The 23,231-nt window shown below is 44.9% G+C and overlaps 1 protein-coding gene and 1 long non-coding RNA gene across 2 annotated transcripts; both read right to left on the minus strand.

Annotated features, from left to right (window-relative positions):
* Positions 1–904: 904 nt before the first annotated feature.
* Positions 905–2,885, minus strand: LOC141947901 (uncharacterized). The gene is made up of 2 exons (XR_012630298.1): positions 2,828–2,885; positions 905–1,762 (listed from the first exon to the last, which is right to left on the minus strand). It is a non-coding gene; the product is annotated as an uncharacterized LOC141947901 (long non-coding RNA).
* Positions 2,886–7,163: 4,278 nt separating this feature from the next.
* Positions 7,164–16,104, minus strand: CISH (cytokine inducible SH2 containing protein). The gene is made up of 3 exons (XM_074879566.1): positions 15,516–16,104; positions 10,756–10,982; positions 7,164–10,244 (listed from the first exon to the last, which is right to left on the minus strand). Exons 1-3 carry the CDS (start codon positions 15,560–15,562, stop codon positions 9,742–9,744), a joined length of 777 nt encoding a protein of 258 aa, XP_074735667.1. The 5' UTR covers positions 15,563–16,104; the 3' UTR covers positions 7,164–9,741.
* Between the last annotated feature and the right edge of the window lie 7,127 nt (positions 16,105–23,231).

Here is a 23,231-nt window from a genome sequence, read left to right on the forward strand (position 1 = left end):
TGTTGACCTCAGCTAGCTACGTCATCTGGTATTTGTTGGGTCGTTACACGAGATAGCTGGCTACCTAGAATCCACCAGTGTCCATAACATGTTCCCTTTTCATTAAGTCATTTGTTTTGTCAATAACTGCAGAGAGAATTTTGAGAGCTTTTCGTTTCTGCTCCAGTAAGAATTGATGATGCTAGGTATAGAGATCACTATAGGATATATAGCATTTGCTGTAAGCCTCTGGGGTTTTAATTCCACCTAAGTAATAGGGTGAAGAGGGATGCTGGCTGTTGCTGCTGGGGGAATGGGAAGAGATAGTTAAGAAAGTTTATTTGACAGTTACCTATTTCCCCTTGACCCAAGCATAAGAGGAGAATTTTTCTTTTGTCTCACAGGAAAAGTATTGTCCTTAGTTTAAGAAGCTCTTTGACAGGAGTATTACTCTGCCATCAGCTAATTCCTCTAAGAAGAGCTGAGACAAAGGAGGTGATTATTAGAGTAGTAATAGGCCAAAAGGAAATACAAAATAAACTGCAAAATTACATAGAAAATCCTGCTTGTTGCCTCCTGCAAACAGGGTAAAAAGCTTAAGCAAGATAATATATTTATTTTTATTGTTTATTAGTCAGGTAGGACTGGATTGATAATGTGCGGCAGGGGTTATCTGGTTGTGCTGTAGAGTGGACCGTCTCTTTCTGAACTCATCCCTTTTCCCATCCAAGACTGAGTGGAGTGTTTCCCCTTCCAGTAGTTGTGATGGACCCTCCCTTCAAAACCATGATTTATATGAAGAAGTAATACTAGCATGATGTTTAATGTGTATTTTTTGTCAAAATCTGCTAATATGCTTCTATGTTAGAAAACAACAGAAGCCAGCATGTGACGTTTTCCCTTACTACACACTGTGACTTGACACTAATGTGAGTTGTTTTATTTTCAGCTGCATGCCTGATTTTTACTGTTTTGTGTAATAAAGGCTCATCTTTTCAGGTAAGACAGGCTGTGTTATACAGCCAGGCAGTAGAGAGCTAAGGGATGTAAAAAATATTAGCCTTCAGGTGGCACATCTGAACAAGAGGGACCCGCACGCTAGGGCGTGTGCGGACCTGGCCTGCTCCCGGCCTGACACACGGATTGGCAAGGCATGGTGAAATTCTTCCCTTAACCCAGAGCCAAGCTTGAAGGTTACCTGCAGCCTGCGGTGCATGGGTATGTCAGATGGAAAATGGTGTGGATGAAGAGAGAAGGACTGAATCAAGTAACAGGCAGCTGTAGGAGTGGCATACCAGTCTGGCTTGTGTCATCTCAGTGGTCTCCACTGAAAGTGGAAAGTGCAGCTGTTCACTTGGTAACAGAATCAGTGGCTTCTGCAGCAGTGTTTCCCCACTACCTGAATGACCAAACTCTTCCTCCCAGCTAGTTCTCAGTATCCTGTGGCACTGAGGTTATTACAACATTTGCATGCCCTTGCCTGGAACTGCAGTTTGTGAATACCCCTGAGTCAGCAGCCTGGCAGGTCACACTAACCCCACTCCTCACTCCTTAAGGACTTGACCAGCAAGAAAAGGTTTTGCACTCACAGGGAAGCCTTCAGCCGTCTATATTCTTGGAAAGAAAAGTGTAATATGGAGTCCTCACGTTGGCCCCATATGGGGACTGTTCAGCCCCCCGCTGATCCGCCTCATTCCAGCAGTCTTGCAGTGCTGTTTTGTACGTGTTCTTTCTGAAATGTTGCCTGGCGCCTCTCAGCCAAGATGGCTTTCATAGCATGGAACTAGAGAGAGGGAATTAAAGAGGGATGAATTGCAAAGAGTCTTAGAAGAATGTAAGCAGTATTCCAAACCTAAAGGCTTAGAAGAACGGGAGGTGTTTTCAAAAAGAGTTACAGAGATTTTCCAAAAGGTTCCCTGGAAATACTATTAGGTCATGTTTCAGGCTTTTCAGATTTACGTTTTAATCACAACAGCACCTTTAATTACTATTTAACACTCTCAGACATGTGCAAACACATAGCATGTGCACTGTGCAATATGTTTCTTCAACATATTTACAGGCTTGGAGGTAGTGTTTTGAACTCTGCCTCTGCAGTGTTTGGCAATGACTGCGATGACACTTGCATGATGGGAAGATTCATTGCCAAGTTGGGTAACTTCTGACAAGTATAAACACAGCTCTGCCTTCTGTAAACTAGGTTTCAAACCATATTGCTGTTCTGGGGAAGAGGCAGTCGTGACATTAGAGAATATACAGTCTTTGTGATCAACTATTCTATCTTCTCTCTGCCAGTTTGTGTTGAGTGAGCCTATAAAGAAGAAACAGCAAGGGACAGTTGGATGGGATGGGCACCCCAGGAGCTTAGCACTGGGTCTTGCTGTCTCTTCATCACAAATATAACCCAGATCTGTTGTTTTTAGTTGTCATCACTGAAAGCTCTTAGCCAATGTGAAATGAGTTTGCTGAGACTGATCCAGGTCTGTCTGCTCAGTTTCCCACGGACTAATGTTTACATCCCAAAGTGGCAATGTTCTGACTGGCATATTTGTAGGTGAACTCAAGTGAAGCCAGAACTTAACTGTACAATGCACAATGAGCTTTCCTTTTGCTTTTAATAAAGAAACGTCCGGGCTAGGGTTTGTGCATGCTGGTGGGGCAGTGTCTGAAGGAAGGTTTTTCTTGTATTAAGTAAGCTGCACTTCAGTGTTACGGTTTCCTCTAAAGCCAAATTCATGTCAGAATTACAGCAGGGATAAAATTTTTGCCTGTAAAACATGGAATATCAAGTGGACCAAATTCAGCCCTGAAGTAAATGAATCTCCATCGCACTCAATGGGAAACGAACCTGGATTTTAGGCCATTTCGTCGTACAGGTTTCAGAGGCAGGGCTGTTTCAGTAAGAGCAGTGCTTCTCTGACAGCTGCAATTGGAAAAGCTGCAGTGTATCTTCTAGATCAAGGCAATCACATGATGGAGTTACGCAGACTGCCAGGCTGGAGGCCAAGAAACTCGAGTCCTGGCTGAGCTCTGCCACTGGTGTTTGGTTGACCAACTCTTCCTTTGTCCTTCCATCTGGTGTATTTATATCATAGGTTTTTGAGAAATACCAAGTCTCTGATTATATGTTTGGACAATCTAATGCTGCGGTAGCCACTATTATCTCTAGGTTTTATTGTCACTGTAGTTGCATGGGGGTACATTAGAGTAAACGCCTTTCCTGCCTACATACAGGGCTCTCTTAAAATAGCCATTTTTACAGAAACTGATATTATATTCATTTTTGCAACTCAAATCTGAGCTGCTGCAAAGTGTAGTTACACTGCATTTAGGAAGTAATGGCATTCAGGGGAAAACCCTTGCTAGTAAGGTCTTAGAAGGAGGAGTAAAAGGGTGAGAGTAGTTCCTGTTCACAAAAGAAAACCCTTTTTCTGCAAATCTAGGTTGGTATGGCAGACTGGGAGCAGTTCTGACTGAATACTTTCCTCTGCTGGGGCAGGCTGCTTTCTCCCAGGTCTGATCTTTTCTATATTTAAATTATTCAAATGATGTTTTTGCAAGAATGCAAGACCAGCTGTATGTGGAGCTGACCTGTGGGCCATCTAGCCCAACAACCTGTCTGCAGCTGTGACCACTGCCACAGCTGATTAAAAGGAAATTGCAAGGACTAAGTAAAATTTTCCTTTTCATCAAATCTCATCTTTAATGAATATTAGCTAAAGTTCTGGAGCTTTCTTGTGTTCTCTCCTCTTTCCCAATCAAAAAAGCCCTCTAAATTATTATGTTAGGAATAATTGTTATGTTATTATGTAAAAACCAGATTTTATTTTACTTACAGGAATCCTTTTCATGGTTTCCTTTTGAAGTTTAATGCCCAGGCTAACAACGAAGCCATTAAAATGATTCTTCTTCTGTCTGGTCTACATTTTGCCTACCAGTAGCCTTTTCCTCTGAACAACATCATCTTTCTTCAAGTAAAAAGAAATACTTGTTCTTGCTAAAATTTGGAAGAGTATGTTTGTGTACACTCATCAATCTACATGATGTGAATACTGAAAAACTCTAATCTAATTTTATTCCTCGGCCCACTTTGTAATTTTTCTTTAAACTTGTTTTTTGATGTATAGCAGAGGTGATGATGGATGTCTCATTGATGTTGCAGCACTATTCCTGCTCCTGAGGGCCACTTGCCTTACTTGTTTGTGCAGTGAGTAGCAGAAACCACATGATTGTTGTGTTTCTCAGGAAGCGTAAGTGGAAGATCAAAGTGGGGTTCAGATGAGGCAGCATTAGCCTCCAGATAAAACCATGCCTCCACGCATTCCTATACCCTGACACTCTGGCACCCGTGATTATAAAAAAATATAAATAGGCAGGACTGGGTGTGGGCAGAAAATAGACATGTCTCAAAAGAAATTAGTCTGAGTCTGAACGTGTTATCAACGCTCTTAGCAACTGCATAGCCCTCTTTTTGCTATCAGGCCGTTAGGCAATACTGGCAGGAGTGGGTTCCCTTGTACTCCCTCTTAAAAATTCAATGCTAGGTTGCTGTGAACAGGAAAAGGCAAAAGGATGAACATTTCTGCCCAAGGTCAGGGCAGATCTCTTTAAATAAATATTTTTACCTTTGGCTAGTTTGTTTTATAAGGAGTTGCCTAGTCTGTTTTTTTTTCTTTCATTTGCTCCTGTGAATGTTAGGTGGGGTTCACTGAAAATGAGACATAGATGTTGTGACAGTGCTGCTCAGAACCGAGTTGGAAGATGGTACTTGGCATCTAAAGTTGCTCTCACACATCTTTGCTGGATATTGCTTTACCCTGTGCTCCAAACCTTTGGATTGCTGAGGAGTCCAGGGGTGGGGAAGAGGATAGTGCACTTCTGTGAGGATTGCAAGTGTTTCAGAAGTCATTAGGGAGAGACAGGAAAGGATTGGGATAATTGGCTTCTGACAGATTTGAACATGAGAACATGATTCAGCAGAGCAGAAGAGCCATACGTACAGTGTCCAGTTAAATTTGATTTTAATTTGCTTTATTTCATAGATAGCAGGTAAGACTGGCGATGGAATTTGGAGGAGAAATGCCATGTAATAGATCAATTGCTTGAAACACCTGACCATGTCTGTCATAAGAGAATTAAATATCCTCTGCTGATTCACTTCATTTCTTGCTGGTTCATCTGGCCTGGGCTAAGGGAAGCTGTGTGCTTGAGAGATATGGGGAACAGAATAAGACTTCAGTAAGCTTGAGAGGACAGGAACATGTGCTCATAAATGGGTTATTTTCCCCTTGCATGCGTTGCTCTTTCAGAAGGCTGATTATTTAAGACAGAAAATGATACCATATGTGCCTGACAAACTGCAGGGTATTGCTGCTGTGGCAGTGAGCCACGGTAGCATGGTTTCCATCATGGACTGGGATTTCTGTTCCCTGTCCTATCAGTCCTCTTTTCAGACTTTCAGTGAGGGCTCCACATCCGGGTGTTTATCTGTAGTTAGAAACTGCAAAGCAAGAGATAATCCAACCAAATTGTCCTGCATTGGCTCAGCAAACTATACAGGTGTTGCCCGGAGAGGTGTTGCAGCCATACTTCAGTGATTAAAAAGGTCAGTCTGCATTTCCACAAATGCTCCTGTTTCCAGCAATGTGGAACTCAACTGTAAAAATCAGTTCAGTCTGCACAGAGGTTTGGTGCAGGAGTTCTCAGAACATGAACCTGTTTGCTTTAACAAAATGTGCTGAAGATGCAGGAGTGGGAGTCGTTAAGATAACAGCCAATGCAGTAAAACCACGTGTGACTGCAGTTATGTATTGGCTTGACTCATGCCAATTGTTTCTGCCTTCAATCTGCGGAAAGTGAGCCACAGGGTTTCATATATGTAGCTAGGGGAAGAGTTTAGCCCAGTAAGAAATTACTTAATAATGTGTCAGAAATGCTGCATCTTTCTTTTCAGTATTTTCAAAGTTCCCTTTTAAAGGTGAATGCAGCTTTGCCTTCCTTATGTTTTCATTTTTCCACCTACTTTGTGTTTTGTTTCTACCCTATCTAGCTTGTTTTCCACATTTCCTGTAAAACCAAGAGGGATGTGATAGTTTTTGTTTAACAACTTAAACTTGAGTAAATTATTCCATTGCCAACGTTTCCTGGTTGGTGTGCAATGGAAATCTACCCACGGACTCACGTTGATGAGGTTGTGGAAACAATGTTTGATAGTGAATGCCAGCCCCACGACTGGCCCAGAAAGGACAGCATGTGCGTTAGGAATACTTTAAAGCAGTATTTTGAACTCTGAAGCCAGTGGATTCAGAAAGGGGAAATGACAGAGAGGAACTCATTGAGCTTCGTTCTTTTCCTGCGCATATTTTATTGTTTCCAGTGGTTGAGAGCATGCCGTGCCTTGCCTCGGGCAGGATGGGGGGACTGTGGCATGAGCATCTCTCCTGGGAATTGAGTGTGAAGGGACCGCAGCGGAGTCACGTGCCAGTAGTGGGGTTCCCTCAGTGCATTCCCTGCATTTTGCAGAGGCAGGACAAATGAGGTGGCCTCTGTCTCCCTCTGACACCACAGGGCAGATCCAGCTCCCTGGTGGTTTTCCCGCCTGCTGTGTCTGGCACTTGAGGTGATGGGAAGGGGAAAGGGTGCTGGGCCAGACTGCAAATATGGGGAGACTGAGGCCCAGCGGCAGCAGAACATGAGGAGAAGCCGGTGCTGTGTCTCCCATCCGAAGCATGGTCTGACTTTCGTGAACTCATCTTTCAACTTACCATGAGCAGATTTTTTCTTTGGGGCCAACTTGAAGCCTGCTGTAAACAAGTTGCCAAACTTCCAGTTATGTTCCATTTCCCTTCCCCTAGATTGTAATGGTTTTCTGTGGCACGCAGAAGCAATGCAAAAATCATTCCTGTGTTTTTCTACACCATTAAAGAACATTCCTTCAGCCCCTGGTAACTTGGGGTCTGCTGCTGCTCATCTGTGTGTGGTAGAAGCCAGGCTCAAACTGATGATGATTTTGGTGTTAACTCTCCCAGTATCTAAAGGGCTTTTCTTTTTATTAAAGATTTTTGTGTCTTGTTTGGGAAAAAAAAAGGTCAAGAGTTTGATCTTCTTGGGAGGATTTCTGTGAATAGCAAATGAATTAATGCATTTGGATTTTACCAAAGACTTTACATCAAGAGGCTTTAAAATATATTTAAAATGTTTATTTAAAATCCAAGTCAAATGATTTTTAACAAACTGTCTCAAGATAGAAGAAACTGATGTTTTGGAGTAACTGTATTGTTTATTCTGTGTATTGCAGTAGCACCTAGAGAACCCTATTGTGCTAGATGCAGAACAAACACATAACAGAGATGGTCCCTGCCCACATGAGCTTCCAGCCTTCAGCTTAGCCCCTGCATCGTCCTGCTGGGGGACGAACCAGGTGTTCATGCTCGTTGCGTGCTTCTGCCATTTTAGGTGGGCTCTCCTGGGGCAATGAGGTCAAATCTGCAAGCTTGACTTCCTCATTACCCCCAACAGAGTAAAGATCAAGTAAGAGGCAAGTTTCAGAGAGCTGAACAACTTGCCCTTTCCCACTGTGCATTTCTCAGATGGATTTTTCACATGCTGTAGGTACCAAGCCTGTGGCTGAGCCATGTGGGCTTCCTGAGATCACTGCTGCTCCTTGAAGAACTGTGGTTTCCTTGTTCCCAGTGTCCTCAGGCAGATAGAGGTGTTTGGATAAAAGGAAGCCTTTTCAGTGGTTTATGGTTTATATTATTTTTTTTAAAAAATGTTTTCTTTTTTGTTTTGCCCTCGTAAGTTTTAATTCTCATTCGGTACCTTCCCATGGTTGCTGCCATACGGGGCAAGGGGGAAGGATATAATAAAAAGCAAACCTGACATCACACATGCACACTGTCAATCATCAAAGTATCAAAAACAAAGCTTGCAAGAGCACAAACTTGTATAAATGTGGAGGAAAAAAAAAAGGACACTGACTAAGCACATTAGGCCATCTTGTCCCTTTGGGCAGCTTTAAGTTAGGGTGGAAGAAACTCCACCCATTTTTTGAGCTTGTCTCCTGGGTCACCATCCCATCCTTTTCCACCTCCTCTCTCAACCCTCAGGTATAGCTGGGATTTGTCTCTTCTAATTTACAGAGCCTTAGAGAGACAGTTGCAGGGAGGGATGAACAAGGAATCCTGAACCTTGGTTCATGCTTGATCAAGTTATGGGGTCTTAGGGGCAAAAGAAGCCAAAAGATAATTTCTCTAGGTCTGTCTGTTCCCTTCTCCACTCTCACTCAGTGGCATGGACTGGCTCCTACAGGCTGGGAAGGTGATGGGATCATGCAAATGAAGAGGAAGGGGAAACTTCCCTGTCTATGCTTGGTTTCAGGCAGACCCCATCTGCTCTTTGTCCCTCCTATCCACAAAAGAGCAAGGGAGAGCCACTGTGCTTCATTTGCAGGGGTGCAAAAGGGATGGATAACAAACATGCAGGTCGGAGAAAGGGAGAGGAGAGGTCTAGACCTTGGCAAACAGAAAAGTTGAATTGTGGTTTCCAGTGTGTGCTAGAGCCTAGCTCTGATTGAAGCCATGTGGCTTGTGAATAATGCTGGCAGAAGCAGAGCAACTGGCAGTTTGGCATTGTGTTAGCAGAGAGGAAGGACAGCTCTTTCTACTGAGGTGCTTGTAACTTGTTACCCCCCAGAAATAAATAAATAAATATCCTGAAGCTGTGTGTGTTTTGGTGCAGCTCAGCAGAGCTGTCTCTGAACCTCTGGTCAAGGCAACCCTGTTCTTGCCGCACATCTTGCAAGGCAGTGTCAGGGAACAGCACTTCCAAAGCACCAGCCAAATGCAGAGTGCTCTGAAACCAAATCCCTCTGCCTGCAAATAAGAAAGTTGGGTTTCTAATTACTTGTTTCTAAATGTATTGTGACAAACTTCTCTTGGAGATGGGGAAGATGAAAAAAAATGGGATGAGTGCTCCCTGGCCCAAGCTCAATATCCAGAATCTCTGCTTAGAGCTCTCAAGGAAGAAGGGCTTCCTCAAAGATGTCTCCTGTCCACAACCTATGACGCAGCGTGCACCTGTGGGAGATGCACAAGCTGCTACCACTGTGCTTTGAGGTTACAATACCCAGTCCCCTGTAGCTAAGGAAGAAAAAAAACATTCTTTACCTCTGTAGAGGTGGGTCTAGATACAGTCATCCGAGTCCCACGTACCCCAGAAGTCTGGGGGAGCTTGGATGTGGAGTCCTGTTGACCTGTTACAGGGGCAGGCTCAAACAGGTACTATTTGGATGTGAATCCAAATCCAAATTCCCACAGATTTTTGGCTGCCAGTTGGCTGGAAGTCTTTATTCTATCTCTAACTCCACAACAGAAAAAGAAACACAATAAAGTAAAAGGTGCTTTTAAAATACCATGAGGAGAGAAACTGCCATGGAAATAAATAGCAAAAATAACAATGTTAACATTTCTGGTGTCACAGCAACTCTGAAATTCAAGTAGTGTGCACATGCCTACAGCACTTTCTCACAGCCACTATCGGCGCGGCCTGAGGTTCAGAGCTCAGATTGTGTCCCGTTGTTCACTGAAACAACCAACTCCTCCCTGGCGCTGGAATGGATTTAGAGAGAAGGGGAGAGGAAAGATGGATGCAGTCTCTGCTGATAATCAGGTCTTTACTGTGCCCACCTGATGCCGCGCTTTAGCGGGACAAAGACACAAAGTTCTCTTATTTCTGTCATGCCTGAGAAGTAACGGTCATGCTTCAGAGCTGGAAAGGGTATTGCTTCAGATAGTCCCCCATCCGCCTAGGTAGAGGGAGCTGGTCCACGTCGGCCGTAGACTTGTTAATCCGTAGCCGGCACAGGTGCTGTAGGCTGGGGATGTTGTCTTTGCGGCTGAGCGGCCGGATGAGCTTCAAGTGTACTGCAGCTGCTGCCATCTCTTTTTGCATGGGAGGTAGAGGAGACGGAGGCGGGTAAGGAGCCTCATTCTTGCTTTCCGTTGTGCAGGACATGACGTAATGCTGGATAAGACTGACCACATCAGGGAAGGCCAGGATGCGAGGTTTGGACAAGTAGTTTGAGTCTAGGCGGAACTTGCTGTCAGTGTATTCGATGCGCACGTTGGTGGGACCTCGATTTGTCTTGACAGAGAGTGTGAACAGGTAGCTGGGGTGGGTGCTGTCCCGTACCAGGAAGGTGCCCTCAGGCATCTTCTGGAGATGCTGCTTGGCCTCACTGGCAGTGATAGATCCCCAGTACCAACCTGGAAAAGCATCCCAGAAAGAACTTGTTAGGGAAAGAACGTATTAAAGGACTGCCAGTGTATTTAGGGAAGCCTGGAAGCCTACTGAGCTCAGGGCCTGGGAAGCAACCAGGCCTAGACTTGGTAAGACCTTTAGAAATTAAGACCATGTCAAGTTCTAAGGGTTTTCTACCTACGCTTGTCATCGCTTTGCAGGGGCTTGTGGTGAGGATGACTACTTCTGCAGCTACTGCAGTTTACAGAGAAATAGGGGCCTTTTTGCAATTCTTTCTCCTGATTCAGTTATAAAAGACAAAGTTTTGCTTACACTAGTAATAAATTACTTCGTGATACAAGTTTGTAGAGACTGCAGATACGCTTGCTGCATCCACAAGAGTCAGCCATGGCTGTGACAGAACCAGGTTCCTATCTGAAGTGGGATCAGGAGATCCTTCCTGGAGCTCCGATTGTAGAGTTGGCTCCCTGCTCCCTGTAGCCTTCTGACCCCGAGACTTTGTGTGTTGAGCCTTACCAGATTCTCGCAGGTAGGAGAAGGTTTTTGCAATGCAGAGAAGGTCTTCTTCAGGGTCTCGTGTCTGAGGCGGGTTGCTGTCTGGAACTGGTGCTGCAAAGGCAGGCGCAGACTCCTCCTGGAAGGCTGTAACTGGGAGAGGCTGCATGATCGGCTCTGGCAGTTCCACCGCAATGCCCCTGAGTGACAGCCTCCTGATCTTTTCCTCCGCCAGCAAAGGATGAGGTCTGAAATGAAAGGCATACTCCACTATTTCTCCTTGCCTTGAAATAGGTTGCAGTGTCTGCTCAGTGCATGCTACGGTGTACTACAACAGTCATGTTTTATAAAAAGATCCTCAATACAATTGTTTCAAACAGAGAGAGGCAAGGGGGGAAAAACTACACAGCTAAAGATGAGCCCTTAGAAACAGGGAGAGAGAGTTGGCCTCTTTTGCCTTGTAAAAGGTTTAGGTTGATTTGAAACCTGATATTTTTAGATGTTGCCTTTTAAGATGTAGTTTCAGAGGCAATAAGGTTCATAGCAGCATTACAGCTTCACTTGCATCATTACAATGTTGGAGCATTTATTTTTCTGCCAGTGGGTTTGTTAGTCATTTACTGTAATATAATTAGAAGCAGAATTAGGAATATCCTGAGTTTTGTCCTACCCACTGTCTGCTCAAGGTTGACCTGATCCTAAATGTGTCTGTTAGAACTCAGGGTGAGCTGATCTTGTAGTAGAATAATGGGAATTCTTGTTTTAGCCAAGCCCATGCACTACACAAACCCTAGCGTTCAACGGCACAGCGGAGACCTCACTGCGACTGTAATCCCTGCCGGATTACAGCAGTAGGAGGCTCTGCCATGGCTGGGCTGCTATGAGCATTAATCCATCTGTGGCCTAAAGAGGGCATTAGTGTAGCCATTCAGCATCTAAGTGCAGTTTCACGGAGCCTGGAGCTCTCATGGGCCAGGGAAGTCTTAATTCCCAGGCAAGCTCCTGAGCATAAATACTAGTTTCTGTCTTTTCTTCTAGGCTCTCTGCCTTTGTGTGCCCTGTACTGCTGCCCTGTGTTACATCCCCCACATGCGCTCACTTGCTAGAGAGGTTCTTTCAGACACTTAACATAAAAGCTGGCTGACTTTCCAGAGAAATACAACACAGTCCTCAATGGGGGACCGTCACGGCACCATTGGAGCTGATGGGGATTGCAAAAGCAGCAGCCACCTCCTCCCACATCACTGAAGAGAGAAGCGGAAGGACACTCTGAAGTCATAAGCACTTCCCTTCCTCCTTCTCCATGCTTTATGTGAACTGTGACACTTTAGGTACATACATAAATGTGTTGTAAACTGATCTGCACCCGATCATAGCTGCACTCCACCTTCTCGGACTGCTGAGTCTCAAGGATGGGACAGGGAGCAGAAAGAAGGGATTTAAGGGAAAAGTAAATTAGAGATAACCTGAAAACAACTTCACAATGATTTGTGAGAGCCACGACCAGTTCCATGACTCTGCATTTCTAATAAAAACCGTGTAGGTTTGCAGTGTGGTTTTTGTAAAACCACTGGTAAAATTGAAACTATGGAGAGATGCTTCTTGCCCATGCAATACATGGTAAAACCCCACTATTCTGTTGGTATTTAGAAAAAAAATTCTTCCTTTTTCTATATGTCAAATCACATTTCAGAAGCAGGATATCTACTTGGCATTCATGGCATTTGATTCTCATTTCTTAATTTCTATTAATGCGTAGGAAGCCAAACCTAATAAAAGCAATTGCTGGCCCTTATCTTCAGCAGGCACCCTTGATCACAGGGACTGTTTTCAGTGGCTTTCACAGAACAGTGGATCTGAATATGCTTTTATACCTGGAGATGGCTGTTGGGAAATCTCTGAGTTTTCTTGTAAGTCCCACCCGAGCTACATTTGTAGGTGTTGAGGGCTGCATTTTTAAAGATATTTGAATGTCTTCCTCTTAATGTCATGGTCTTAACAAATGTCTAGCTGCCTGCCTTCTTGAGGAACGGAGATTCCTGATTCTCCGTTTCCCCCCTTTTTGAGCAAGGAGGACTGTAAACCAGATCCTTCGCTGTACTGAACCTAATATAATAGTTGGTGCTGTGCAAAGAGGGTGTTACACAGGACTGTTGGCAGAGCAGTCTCTCTCAGGTGCGTTCTTACACCAACTATTCACGGAGCTGAAAATGACTGTGACCAATGTTAAGTGAAATCAGTCCTGCACTGCTCACTGTCCACTCGCTCCCCAGCACTTGAATACTGCAGTCCAAATTCCAAATCTCCCTGCACTTATTTTCTTGTAGAAAATTTTTCTGGCCTACCCTTTGGGAAAGGTTTTGAACACGAGGAAGACTTTTCTTGTTCCTCGCATGAAGGAACTTTCTTTTCTTTTTATATACCTACTTCGGAAAGGAAATTAGGAATTGGCTTAGAGACTGTGAAGGAAGGGAGAGAGAACAAAGCTACATGGGGAAATGTACTCCCGATTCATTGCAGAAAGTCATTAATTTCAAGGGCCATACCAGTTCACAGTTCGGTCCTCCAAAAGACACATCAACTATGTGAATTTGTCAGTAGGTTTCTTTTGCAGAACCACAGTGGGTGTCTCTGAGGCAGAGCCCATGTGCTTGAGGTGAGGTTTCCCACTGCACTCACTCTCTGCTGCCTTACGCTTTCTGCCACCCAAAGCTGAAGGAGCCCAGACCCCATGCAGTCACGGTGGAGATTCTTCCACCGCAGCCAGGGAAGGTCCATGCTTCCTGTTTTCCTTCTATATACCTGCCTTATGCCCCTCTCTCCCCCTACAAAAAGTTCTAGTGGAGCCGTAGTCTCAAAGGAGCACAGGGAACAGAGGAGGGGGATTAGAAACTCTCATAGACCGGGAGGTGCTGGTGTCCTAAACAACTTTGTACATAGGTTGAAGAAGGAAGAGCTGCTGCTGTGACCAAACAGAGCAGCTCCAAGCACGGGAAAGGGAGAGCAGAGGGATCAGCAAGGAGTGGCAGCTACAACTTACAATACAAGTACATTTGCAAGAGGGATAAGAAGAGTTTGCTGGGATAAGGACATGTTGAAAAGGTACGCTGACGTGAAAAAGTCAACCCTTTAATGGGACAAAGTAAGTATTTGAAAATAATTAGTGCTTGTAAGAAAGTGGAGGAGATCCATGTGGAGGATCGGGACTAAACAAAGTGTTAGTACAACAGCTTCTATGAGAGAGAAAACAGATATATAGAATTTGACATGTCTAGCTGGTAGTGTGTGTGGAGTCTCTAGAGAAACAGCAAATGAACTTCCCTGTACTTTGGCAAGTAGTGTTTCAGAAAGCCTTGGAAAGCTAAGAAAGTTCAAGAAAATTAGATATGTCTGCTATTATTTAGTGTTAGCTTTGCAGTTACTTTGCTGATAAGCTAAACTTGGTAACACAGTACAAATAGTACAAGAAAAAGTGTGTTGAGCTGCTCTCCCTTCTATCAGCCACATCCCAAGAGTCCCATGAGAGCTTGGTCTGAATAGGAAGGAGAGTATGGAGTCCAGGATGTATGAAATCCTAGAGGATAATGAAAATTGAGCAATAAACAGTCATTAAAAAAGATATTAAGAGACAGTCATCTACACATCTGGCTACATAACAAGTTCTTAGTGGGTGAAGGGAAGCACTAGCTCTGGTATGTTAGCCTTGGAGAAAAGCTTCAGATAAGGGTTTCACAAAGCCTAAGTTGAACAATGAATTCCTTTTGCTGTGGCTACAGGAACTGCAGCAGTAGACTGAAAATGAGAGTGAAAACAAACCCATTTGAGTAGTAGGAAAGTATTGGTAAGCACCAGCTCTGCTTGTCTGTGGAACGGATTTTGGGGGCAAATGGCAGAAAAATCCCCGTACTTTAGTCATTGAAAGCAGACAAGGCAAACGCATTGCCTCTGAGGAAAATGCGCTGAGGCGCAGGAGGGATGGGCAATACTGACATTACGGCTCAGGCTGAAACAAATGCCGGCACTTTCCCAATATGCAGCATGTGTAAAAATGCTGGATGATTCCTGCAGACCGGGTCTTTACATGTGTTGATGACCTGAGCTGATCACAGAGACACTGAAGTGCCAACACACACCGGTACCAGACACCGATACCGGAGGAGAGACTTGGATATTACCTGTTTTATTGAACAAAGGTGGTGTCACTACACATGTGCCCCCTACGGCTTTCATTCTACAGAATGCTGGGTACGGTAAGTCTGTATATATGTACATACATTGCCCATAAAAGCAATAGAAAAACAAAATGATGTGTTTAGCATAAATATTTACTTAGAAATAGACAAAAACATCTGAACTCCGGGGAAGTTTTTCCCTGTAAGCAGTCTGTTTCCACCAGGACATTAGAGAACACCGACAGTGGTCTCGGGTCTGTGTCCCAGCTGGTGCTACACACGCAGACAGACACACACCACTGAACAACACACTCCAAGTTTTTCCTAATTTTTACTCCCCCAAAGACTTTGAATACCATGTAGTTTTACAGCAGTAGAAAGCACGGAAATCAGGAATACTTTATGGTCCCATGATTTTTGGCCACAGTATCTAAAAAGCAGACACACAGGGGACACACTCAGAACTTAGCACTTGGCCAGCATAAGCCGTTCCCGTGCCATTACAATCACACATGGCAACTCACACGAGCTGAAAAACTGTCCCAGAGAATCTTACTAATTACAATTATCAAACCACAGCTTTTACAAGAAGGCTGCAAAGTATCTTACCCCTGAACACAGAGGATCATGTCACTCCTGGACCAAGTGAAAAGCATTAAGTCTTCAAGAAGGTGGGAAATGCTTTCTTCTCTTCTCTTTTTCTCTTCTCGTCTCCTTTTTCTTTGCTTCCCAGAACAAGCAAGCTAGTTCCAGCCTCTGGTTAGGGGTTCACAGTAAGAGAAGGCTGGAGAGTCCCAGCAAACCCCTTCCGCAGTTGGTTGTGTTTCGGACAGAGAAAAAGCCAAGCAGAAGGAAATCAGGCTCTCCGAGAAAGACTTTGCAGATTGTTTAGCAACTTTGGCCAGAAAAATGTGTGCACTCTCAGTGCTTTAGAAAATAATGTATTCTTGTTCTGCTTTTCAGAAAACAACAACAAAAAAAGTTTTAAAAATAACCAGAGAAAAGGGAAATTATTTATGTTTAAAGAGGAACTAAACTTCCTTCAGAGCAATCTTTTAGAAAAAATATTCAGAACACTCTGAAATAGTAATAAATAGATACCAATAAATAATATCTCCCCAAACGCTGAAGGGGAGAGAGCGGGGAGAGCAGCAACCTGCTTTTTCACTGACTCCAGAAGTAATGAAGCTCCGCGAAAAAAAAAAACCACCACCCTACTCAGTAATCTTTTGTTTGCCCCTTTTAATCTGTTCCAGGAAGTGAGGGATTCCTGGAATCGTATTGTATTCACATCACTCTTCCGATATCAGCCACGCGGGAGGAAAAAAAAAAGGGGGGGGGGTGGGGGGGAAGGTATAAATAGATGTGTCCATAACGGCCGCGTCGATGGCAGCGCGGCTGGCGGCGGGGAGGGAAGGAGGGCGGGAGGGGAGCGGAGCCCGGAGCCGGCCGGGGCGGGCCGGGGCGGGGAGGGGAGGGAGGGAGGGAAGGAGAGGCTGCGCGGAGCCGCCGCCGCGCGTGTTCGCGGAAACGCCTTTGATCCATTTCCAAGAACTTTCCAGGAACGCGGGGCCGCCGCGGCGCGCGCTGCCAATGCCCGCCCCCGCCCGCCACTGGTCGCCCCCGGGCCCGCCCCCGCCCGCCGCATGCGCGGTGCCGCCGGCCGGCGGCGGGAGGGAGCGGCGCGCGCGGGCATGTCCCGGCGCCGCCGGAGCTGTGGGCGCCGCCCGTCTGTTGACCCGCCCTTTTTTCCGCGCACCTGCAGTTACCCTTCTTCTTTTGAACCTGCCTTCCGCGCCCCTCTCGCGGCTCTCGGCCCCGGCCGCCGGCCCCTGCCCGGGCGCTGCGGCAGCCGGAGGCCGGGCGTCTCCCCGGGAGGAGCTGGCCGGGGGCGCAGAGGGGGCCGGGCCGCTCCGCGGGGGCGCAGCCGGGGCAGGCGGGTGCGCTGCGCTGCGCTGCCCGGGCGGCGAAAGCGCGGCTGTCGCGCTGCGCAGGGTGGTCTCCTGCCTGGGTCGTCAGGGAATCGCCGGTGCGCTCGGAGTTCAGCTCGGGAAGGGCTACGCCATCACCATTTTGTCCTGCATTCACAGATCATTCTCAAGTTAAAATCGGGTGACCCACTAGGAAATATTTCAGTTACTTTTAGGGTTATTGAACCTTTTACGTTTAAACACTTAAAAGCTTGATCATTCTTCTTTTGCCACAAGTTGCCACCTCTTCGCATATCAGAGATATGAGAGACCAGGCGAGTGGGCTGTCTGTCACCTCCGCTGAAGTAGGTTGAATATTAAAAAGATTAGTAATCATTGTGCTGTTCAGGCCAGGAGCAGAGGGGGGGATGATGATGGTAAGGATAAGGTTAGAAGGGTGTTCTCATGGGCAGCACATGAGCCTGGGCACAGGAAGCCTGTGCTCAGCTCCTGACTCAGCCTTTAACTCCCAGCTGCTTCATTTAGCAGCTGCTTCACCTTCTGCACGCTTCCATTCCTCTTCTTTACGACACCAGGGGCAATGAGTGCTACTAATAATTCTGAGCTATTCCGGGAGAGGTGCTGAGGGCCATCTGAGTACCCAGAGGGATGGGGATGTCATCGTGCACGCACGCACCCCTTGAGCCCTTTGCTTCTGAGCCTAAGGGAAGCTTCAGCTCAAGCTTCATCTGAATACGTGTAGATTCACAGGAGAGGCGAGGGGATAGCAGAGGAGTTTGAGTCCTCACCCTTTCTGTGCACAGCAAGCACAACAGACCATTCGAAGGCTTACCTTCGCAGTTCCGGCACCGGGCTGCAGGGGGACGCCTGCACGCACGTGCTCCTTCATATCGAAATTTGGCATTATTTAAAACCTTTCGTTGGTGGTGCAGCAGCACGATGGACTTGAACAGAGCTAGACTAGAGAGTAGGAAGTGGCTGCACCACTTGCACCACAAGTCTCCTGCAAACCGTAGCTGACCTGCTCGTTCAGAAGATATTTCATCTTCAGCCTTGGGGGAGAGGCTGAGGTCATAGCTATAGTGTGCCGTAAGGCAGGAGGGCTGCAGCCCAGCGCAGACCTTGAGAAGCTAGCTTCACGTATTTTTTTACTTAGAATTGGGCTCCATCTAGTGATCTTCTTCTGGAAAGGTCTTTGTGTGCAGGCTCAGTGCTGTTGGCTGAGTAGCCATTTGTATCTCCGGAGCAGGAAAGCAGTGCTAAAAACTGTACAGCGGAAACATCACGTGCAGAAACGGGCCTCAGTTGGCAGCTCTGTATTTCTGCTCTGTGGAAGCAGCACAGGTGTTCGCACCAGCAGACACGGTGTTACTCAGCACGCGCTGCATTCCGGCGCAGTGGGTTTCCACCTGCGATCACTGCATCCATGCTGCTCTTTTCACAAGTCCTACAGGACCCTGAAAGATGACCATTAAATTGAAGTAGCTAATGCGTACGAGTATTAATGAAAGGAGCTTTAATTTTCATTGGAAACCTTTCTAGCTAATGCCTGGGCTATTTTATCTACAAAATTAGTGATCAGTTTTCAGTCAGGAGTGCCCAGTAGTACTTCATCATTCTGCCTGAACGTTTTGCCCCTCATTGGCATTCCTCCTGCACATGATAATGCCCTAAGCAGGAAACAGAACAGTGTGCCCGATCTGCCAGTGTCCCAGGCCTCGTGCAAGTTGGTTACCTGTGCACAGTCAATATAAATTGCTCCATCCCAACAAATCAGTTGTTTAAACCCAGTTTATACTCTCTAGGGTTCAGTGTTGAAGAATCAGGACATTGCAAAGGTGGTAACAAGAAATATTGTTGAGCAATATCGTTGAGCAATAGGCTTTAGTTGTGAAGGTATCAAAGAATGCTCACAATGAAGTCAGGGAGGTAAGAAAATCCAGAAACCTTGAGCCAGTTCCCTTAGGAAAGTTCACCAACGCAACAGCACCATCTACTGATAGACGTGTGTTTGAGAAGACAGGCGGCCAGTCCCCCTTCCACTGAGGGTAAGCTACACTGCTTCAGCTGGACAGCTGGACAGTTCTGTAATCTTGTAGAGTTGGTGTAAATGAAAAATGACATCCCAAATCATAACTCTTGAGAGAGGTCCGTGTGTCTGGAGACTAGATTTACACTATAAGTTTGTATATGAAAGACTGAAAGTTGCCCCTCCGGCTGCTGTGTGGCCATAAGGCCATCTCTGGCCCTTACCCTGTCTTCTAATGTAAAGAACAGCACACCACCGAACTAACATTAACAATAAAATCCCTTGTTTAGATGGGCCATCTTGATATTTGAGTAGGGCACACCAATTTCTGTAATCAGTGACACACAAGAGGGTGATGAACTTACTGTTGCAGTTTTGATTTCCCAACCTGCTGTGGAGCAATGGAGGAGTCTCCGGGCTGTGGGTGAGCTGTGCCATGAATACAGGGACATCCCAGCTGGCTCCATGAGAAGTACGACGTGCAGGACAGCAGCGGGCTTCATTTCAGGCTACAAAAAAATACCTTGGTGTTACTGTAAGGCACTCACCATATTCGCTGTCCCTAGGCTTGCTGGCATGTGGTGACCTGGAAGATGATTGCAGTGTGGCATCTGTTAGGAACTTTTCTGCTTGTATCAAATGCAGTGTTTCTGCAAAAATTGTATTCCTGGGTGGCCATTGGTCAGACAATGTTGCCATAGCCATTAGTTGCAGGATCTTTTTCAATGAAAGGGAGAGATTAATTTCTTGTGCTCCACTGCAGCATAAAATGAAGCACCATCTTCTGTAGACAGATTGGAAGATTTATGATGCTTTTGATTTATGATAATTCTATGAAACACCCTGTCTTTTTTATTCTTTCTGCTGAAATGGAAATGTCCAACCCATATCTCTCTGACTCCCTATGTAAATAAACTGTGTCCCAGAGCTCCTTCTGCTCTGAGATCCCCAGACAGCAAGCCTTAGTGCACGAGCAGGGATGGAACCTCCCAAAACCTTCTCAATGATCAAGACAAGGTGTCTGTAATAACGTCTCTGAGCCCAGGATTATAAAAGCAACTGTTCTACCCTCTTCTGTATTTCTATCGAAAAATACCTGCTGAGTGTGTGCCAACAGGGAGGAAGCAATCTTGAGGAACTAAGTCAGGTATTGGGACATGCTTTGCAGATTGTGAGACTGGTGCTCTTGAGACTTCCCTTTCCTTTACTAGCAGCTGGTTCATAGCTAGAATTTGTAATTCTTCCTAGAAACCACGTTATAATCCCAGGTCAGAGCAGAGGGTGTTGAGATTAAAAGAGAAGTTGTTCTAGTTTGGTGATCACAAAGCATCAGGTAAACATCATTGCCTGTGAAAGAGAGCTATAAACCTGGTTTTGCCTCAGCCACGGAGAGAAAAGAGCTAGGCTGTTTGCTGATGAGCTTTCCCAGTTGTATGGGTAATAGAAACTATTTTGGTTTCTGGCTTGTTGTTGGGCTTTTCTTTCTAATTTTTTTTCCCTTCTTTTTTTTTTTTTTTTTTTTTCTTTTTGATAAGTCTGAGACAGATACCTCCAGAGCAGAACTGAAAGACAGGTAAAAAAACATGTGTATAGTCTCTGTTTCAGACCACTGCATACATGACAGACTAAACTAAAAATCCTGCAAGAAGCTTCTTTTCTTCTCCTTCATATCACAGTACTGTTCTGTAGAGCTGCCCTTTCTTTCTTTTAATATCACAGATGCAGTTTCTGAAGAACTTCCTGAGAGATTTAATAAGGTTGTTGCAACTGCCCAATCAGACAAAGCTGTGTCCTCACTTCAACCTGACAATACAGAGGATTTTCTCTTTGTTGACATCGATATAATGCATCCCAGAGAGTGGATCTCTTGTAACACCAAAAAAAATATATAGCTGTTACTCAGAGGAAGCAATGTTTCAGAAAAATAAGTCACTCTATTTTCAGCTGATAGTGGTAATTTCTTTATTGTAACTGATACTGATTTCCACAAGACATTGCTATCAAAGGACTAACCTCCATGCAAGTCAGTTTTGTATATAAATAAACTCAGGTAACTGTAGCATTCAGGTAAGTATCACTCCTCCAAAATATGCCATCCCTCAAAGAACATTCGATGACATCAGCTTTCCTAGCTCTCCAGATGAGAGCAAACTCAGATCTTCTATTTCTTTTTTGTTAAGAAAGAAATGAAATATTTGAAAGTCTGAAATGTCTTTAATCCCAGATAGTACTGTTATTGAATTGCTACAGCATGGCAAAAATACAGTGAAAATACCCAGCGGGATAGCCAAAATAATGAACCTTCTGTATTTAAACAATAGTGCTCTCTATGTGTAAACCAGGTATCTGTGATATCCAAGACATGATAAAATCAGGAACAGCATATCCAAATGTCATGCTAGCTAAAATATGAAGCTTCACAGGGTTAACACACTATCTTAGAGAAAAGGGGCTGCTGCCCCAAACCTTATTGCAAGATTAGGGCCTTATTGTTTGGTTACTTTCTCCTATAAGCTACTCTTCTAGTTTGGGGCAAGGCGGGCATAGCTGAGCTACTAAATTCTCTCTTGAAATAAGTTGGTTTGTGTTGTTGTTGTTGGGGATTTTTGGTAAAAACAGGATTAATATTTAATTTACAGTTTTAGGGATTTTTGTGAGGATGAAAGAACTTTTGCTGTAGTGGGCTCTTATCCTGTAATAGTACTGAGGTTTTTTTAAACTTCAAAAAGCAAACATCAATAAATAAATAAAAACATCTTTTCCAATGAAAAATGTCTCCTGGCTCAATAAGCTGCAGTGGGCCTGTCAGCATGTCCTCCATCACCAGTATCTCCAAAGGATGCTAATGCAGCTCAACCTGCCACGAGCACAAAGAGAAGCCGCAGGATCCACAGTGTAAGTTTTTGATCATACGAGGTGTAATTTCCAGGGAGATCTAAAACTGGCATTTGAAAGCAGATGTTGTAGGAAATGCTCCCAGAGCCAGGTGGGGACAGCTGCAGCCGAGGGGACCGCGCTGTGCTTGCTTGCCTTCAGGATGTCAGAGGTGTTGGGGTTAAATGGTTAACCCGGTTGTTAACTCCAAGATGTGTGCCTGGTCCCTCCCCCAGAGCTTGTCAGAGAAATTACAAAACCTTAAGCAGCTTAAGAGAAGGCTATTGCACAAATGAATGTTCTCAGCCCTGTACAAACTGCGTGTGGGTTGCAAAGGCTGAGATTTACAGCTGCGGGATGGGTGGGTACCCAACACGGCTGTGCAGGTACAGTCACCGAAGACACCACACCGGGTCACTATAGCAAAGTCGTTTCACTAGTGCAGCACCAAACCAGACTGCTTTGGGGCTGCCCAGCGCTGTCAGAATAAGATTGAGTAAAAAGCATCAGCTACGCAAAATCAGGAGAGGTGTCTGGTGGAAGAGGTTTAGTTTAGTACAAGAGCACAGGATACTTTGGCTGTTACTTACAGTATCAGATTGCCACCTTGTTACTTGTGAAAACACTCTGTTGCAAAGACTTTTAGATATTGAGAAATACTGTCTTTGTCACTGGTTTTAAAGATTTTCTGCACATGATACTTGTGTTTTGCCTGGGTGGAGATACGCTTTGTGCTCCAACAGCCTAAGACAAACAAGGAGCACAAAAAGCAAGGGAATATATTTGCTTTTTGTTCCTTAGCTGTGGTCATCCTTGTGTGCAGTGAGGCTATTTGATACTTGGGCTGGTGCTGGAAAGTCTTTTTCAGACTTTATGGCGGGTGAAATTAGCAGAGGGTTGGTGTAAAGCCTTATTAACCATGATTCACACTGGATTTTTAAGGTCTTTGCCTTGTTTAAACTTATTACTCGTTCCTGATAAAACGGTGAACTTTGCTAAGAGCATATATAGACAACATCAAGCAGTGAACCCAAACAAGCATAGTTTTCAGTAAGATATCGTGTCAAGCAGTGACTTGAAAAACGTGTCTTTTATCCTACCAGTTGAAGTCTTCTCAGTGGGAGACTGTTCGTAACTGAGAACCAACTAACTTCACACAGAAGAATCCTGTCTTATTCCTTCATCTTTCCTGCTTTCTTTCCACGCAAAGCTTATTTTATAGAAACTCATTCTTGTAATAGTTAGAAAGAGTCATAATTTCTTAATGAAATTCCTTGCTTCTGACACACTCCGTAAAAAATAGCAACCCCTTAAGTAGACATCTGCTTGAAATTTTTGCAATGTTTAATATTTCCCAGAATAGGGCCATAAATTGCCTTCTGCTAGTTTTAATGTGCTAGCCGCTGTAACTTCTGCTTGCTTTGGTCAGCCATAGACTTTTCTGTAAGAGCTACATGGAAAGATCAGAAGTGGGGCTGGGAATGGTGTAGA

Source organism: Strix uralensis, chromosome 10 (genome assembly GCF_047716275.1).
Source record: "Strix uralensis isolate ZFMK-TIS-50842 chromosome 10, bStrUra1, whole genome shotgun sequence".
In the NCBI taxonomy this organism is placed as follows: Eukaryota; Metazoa; Chordata; class Aves; order Strigiformes; family Strigidae; genus Strix; species Strix uralensis.

What these genes read in the sequence shown, in the direction of transcription:
- CISH (XM_074879566.1), bottom strand. Translation starts at nt 15,562, where the DNA reads ATGCTTTTCACTTGGTCCAGGAGTGACATGATCCTCTGTGTTCAGGG. An exon ending in ATGATCCTCTGTGTTCAGGG is followed by an intron (nt 10,983 to 15,515) that starts GTAAGATACTTT and finishes CTTTCATTTCAG; the next exon opens with ACCTCATCCTTTGCTGGCGG. An exon ending in CTCCTACCTGCGAGAATCTG is followed by an intron (nt 10,245 to 10,755) that starts GTAAGGCTCAAC and finishes ATGCTTTTCCAG; the next exon opens with GTTGGTACTGGGGATCTATC.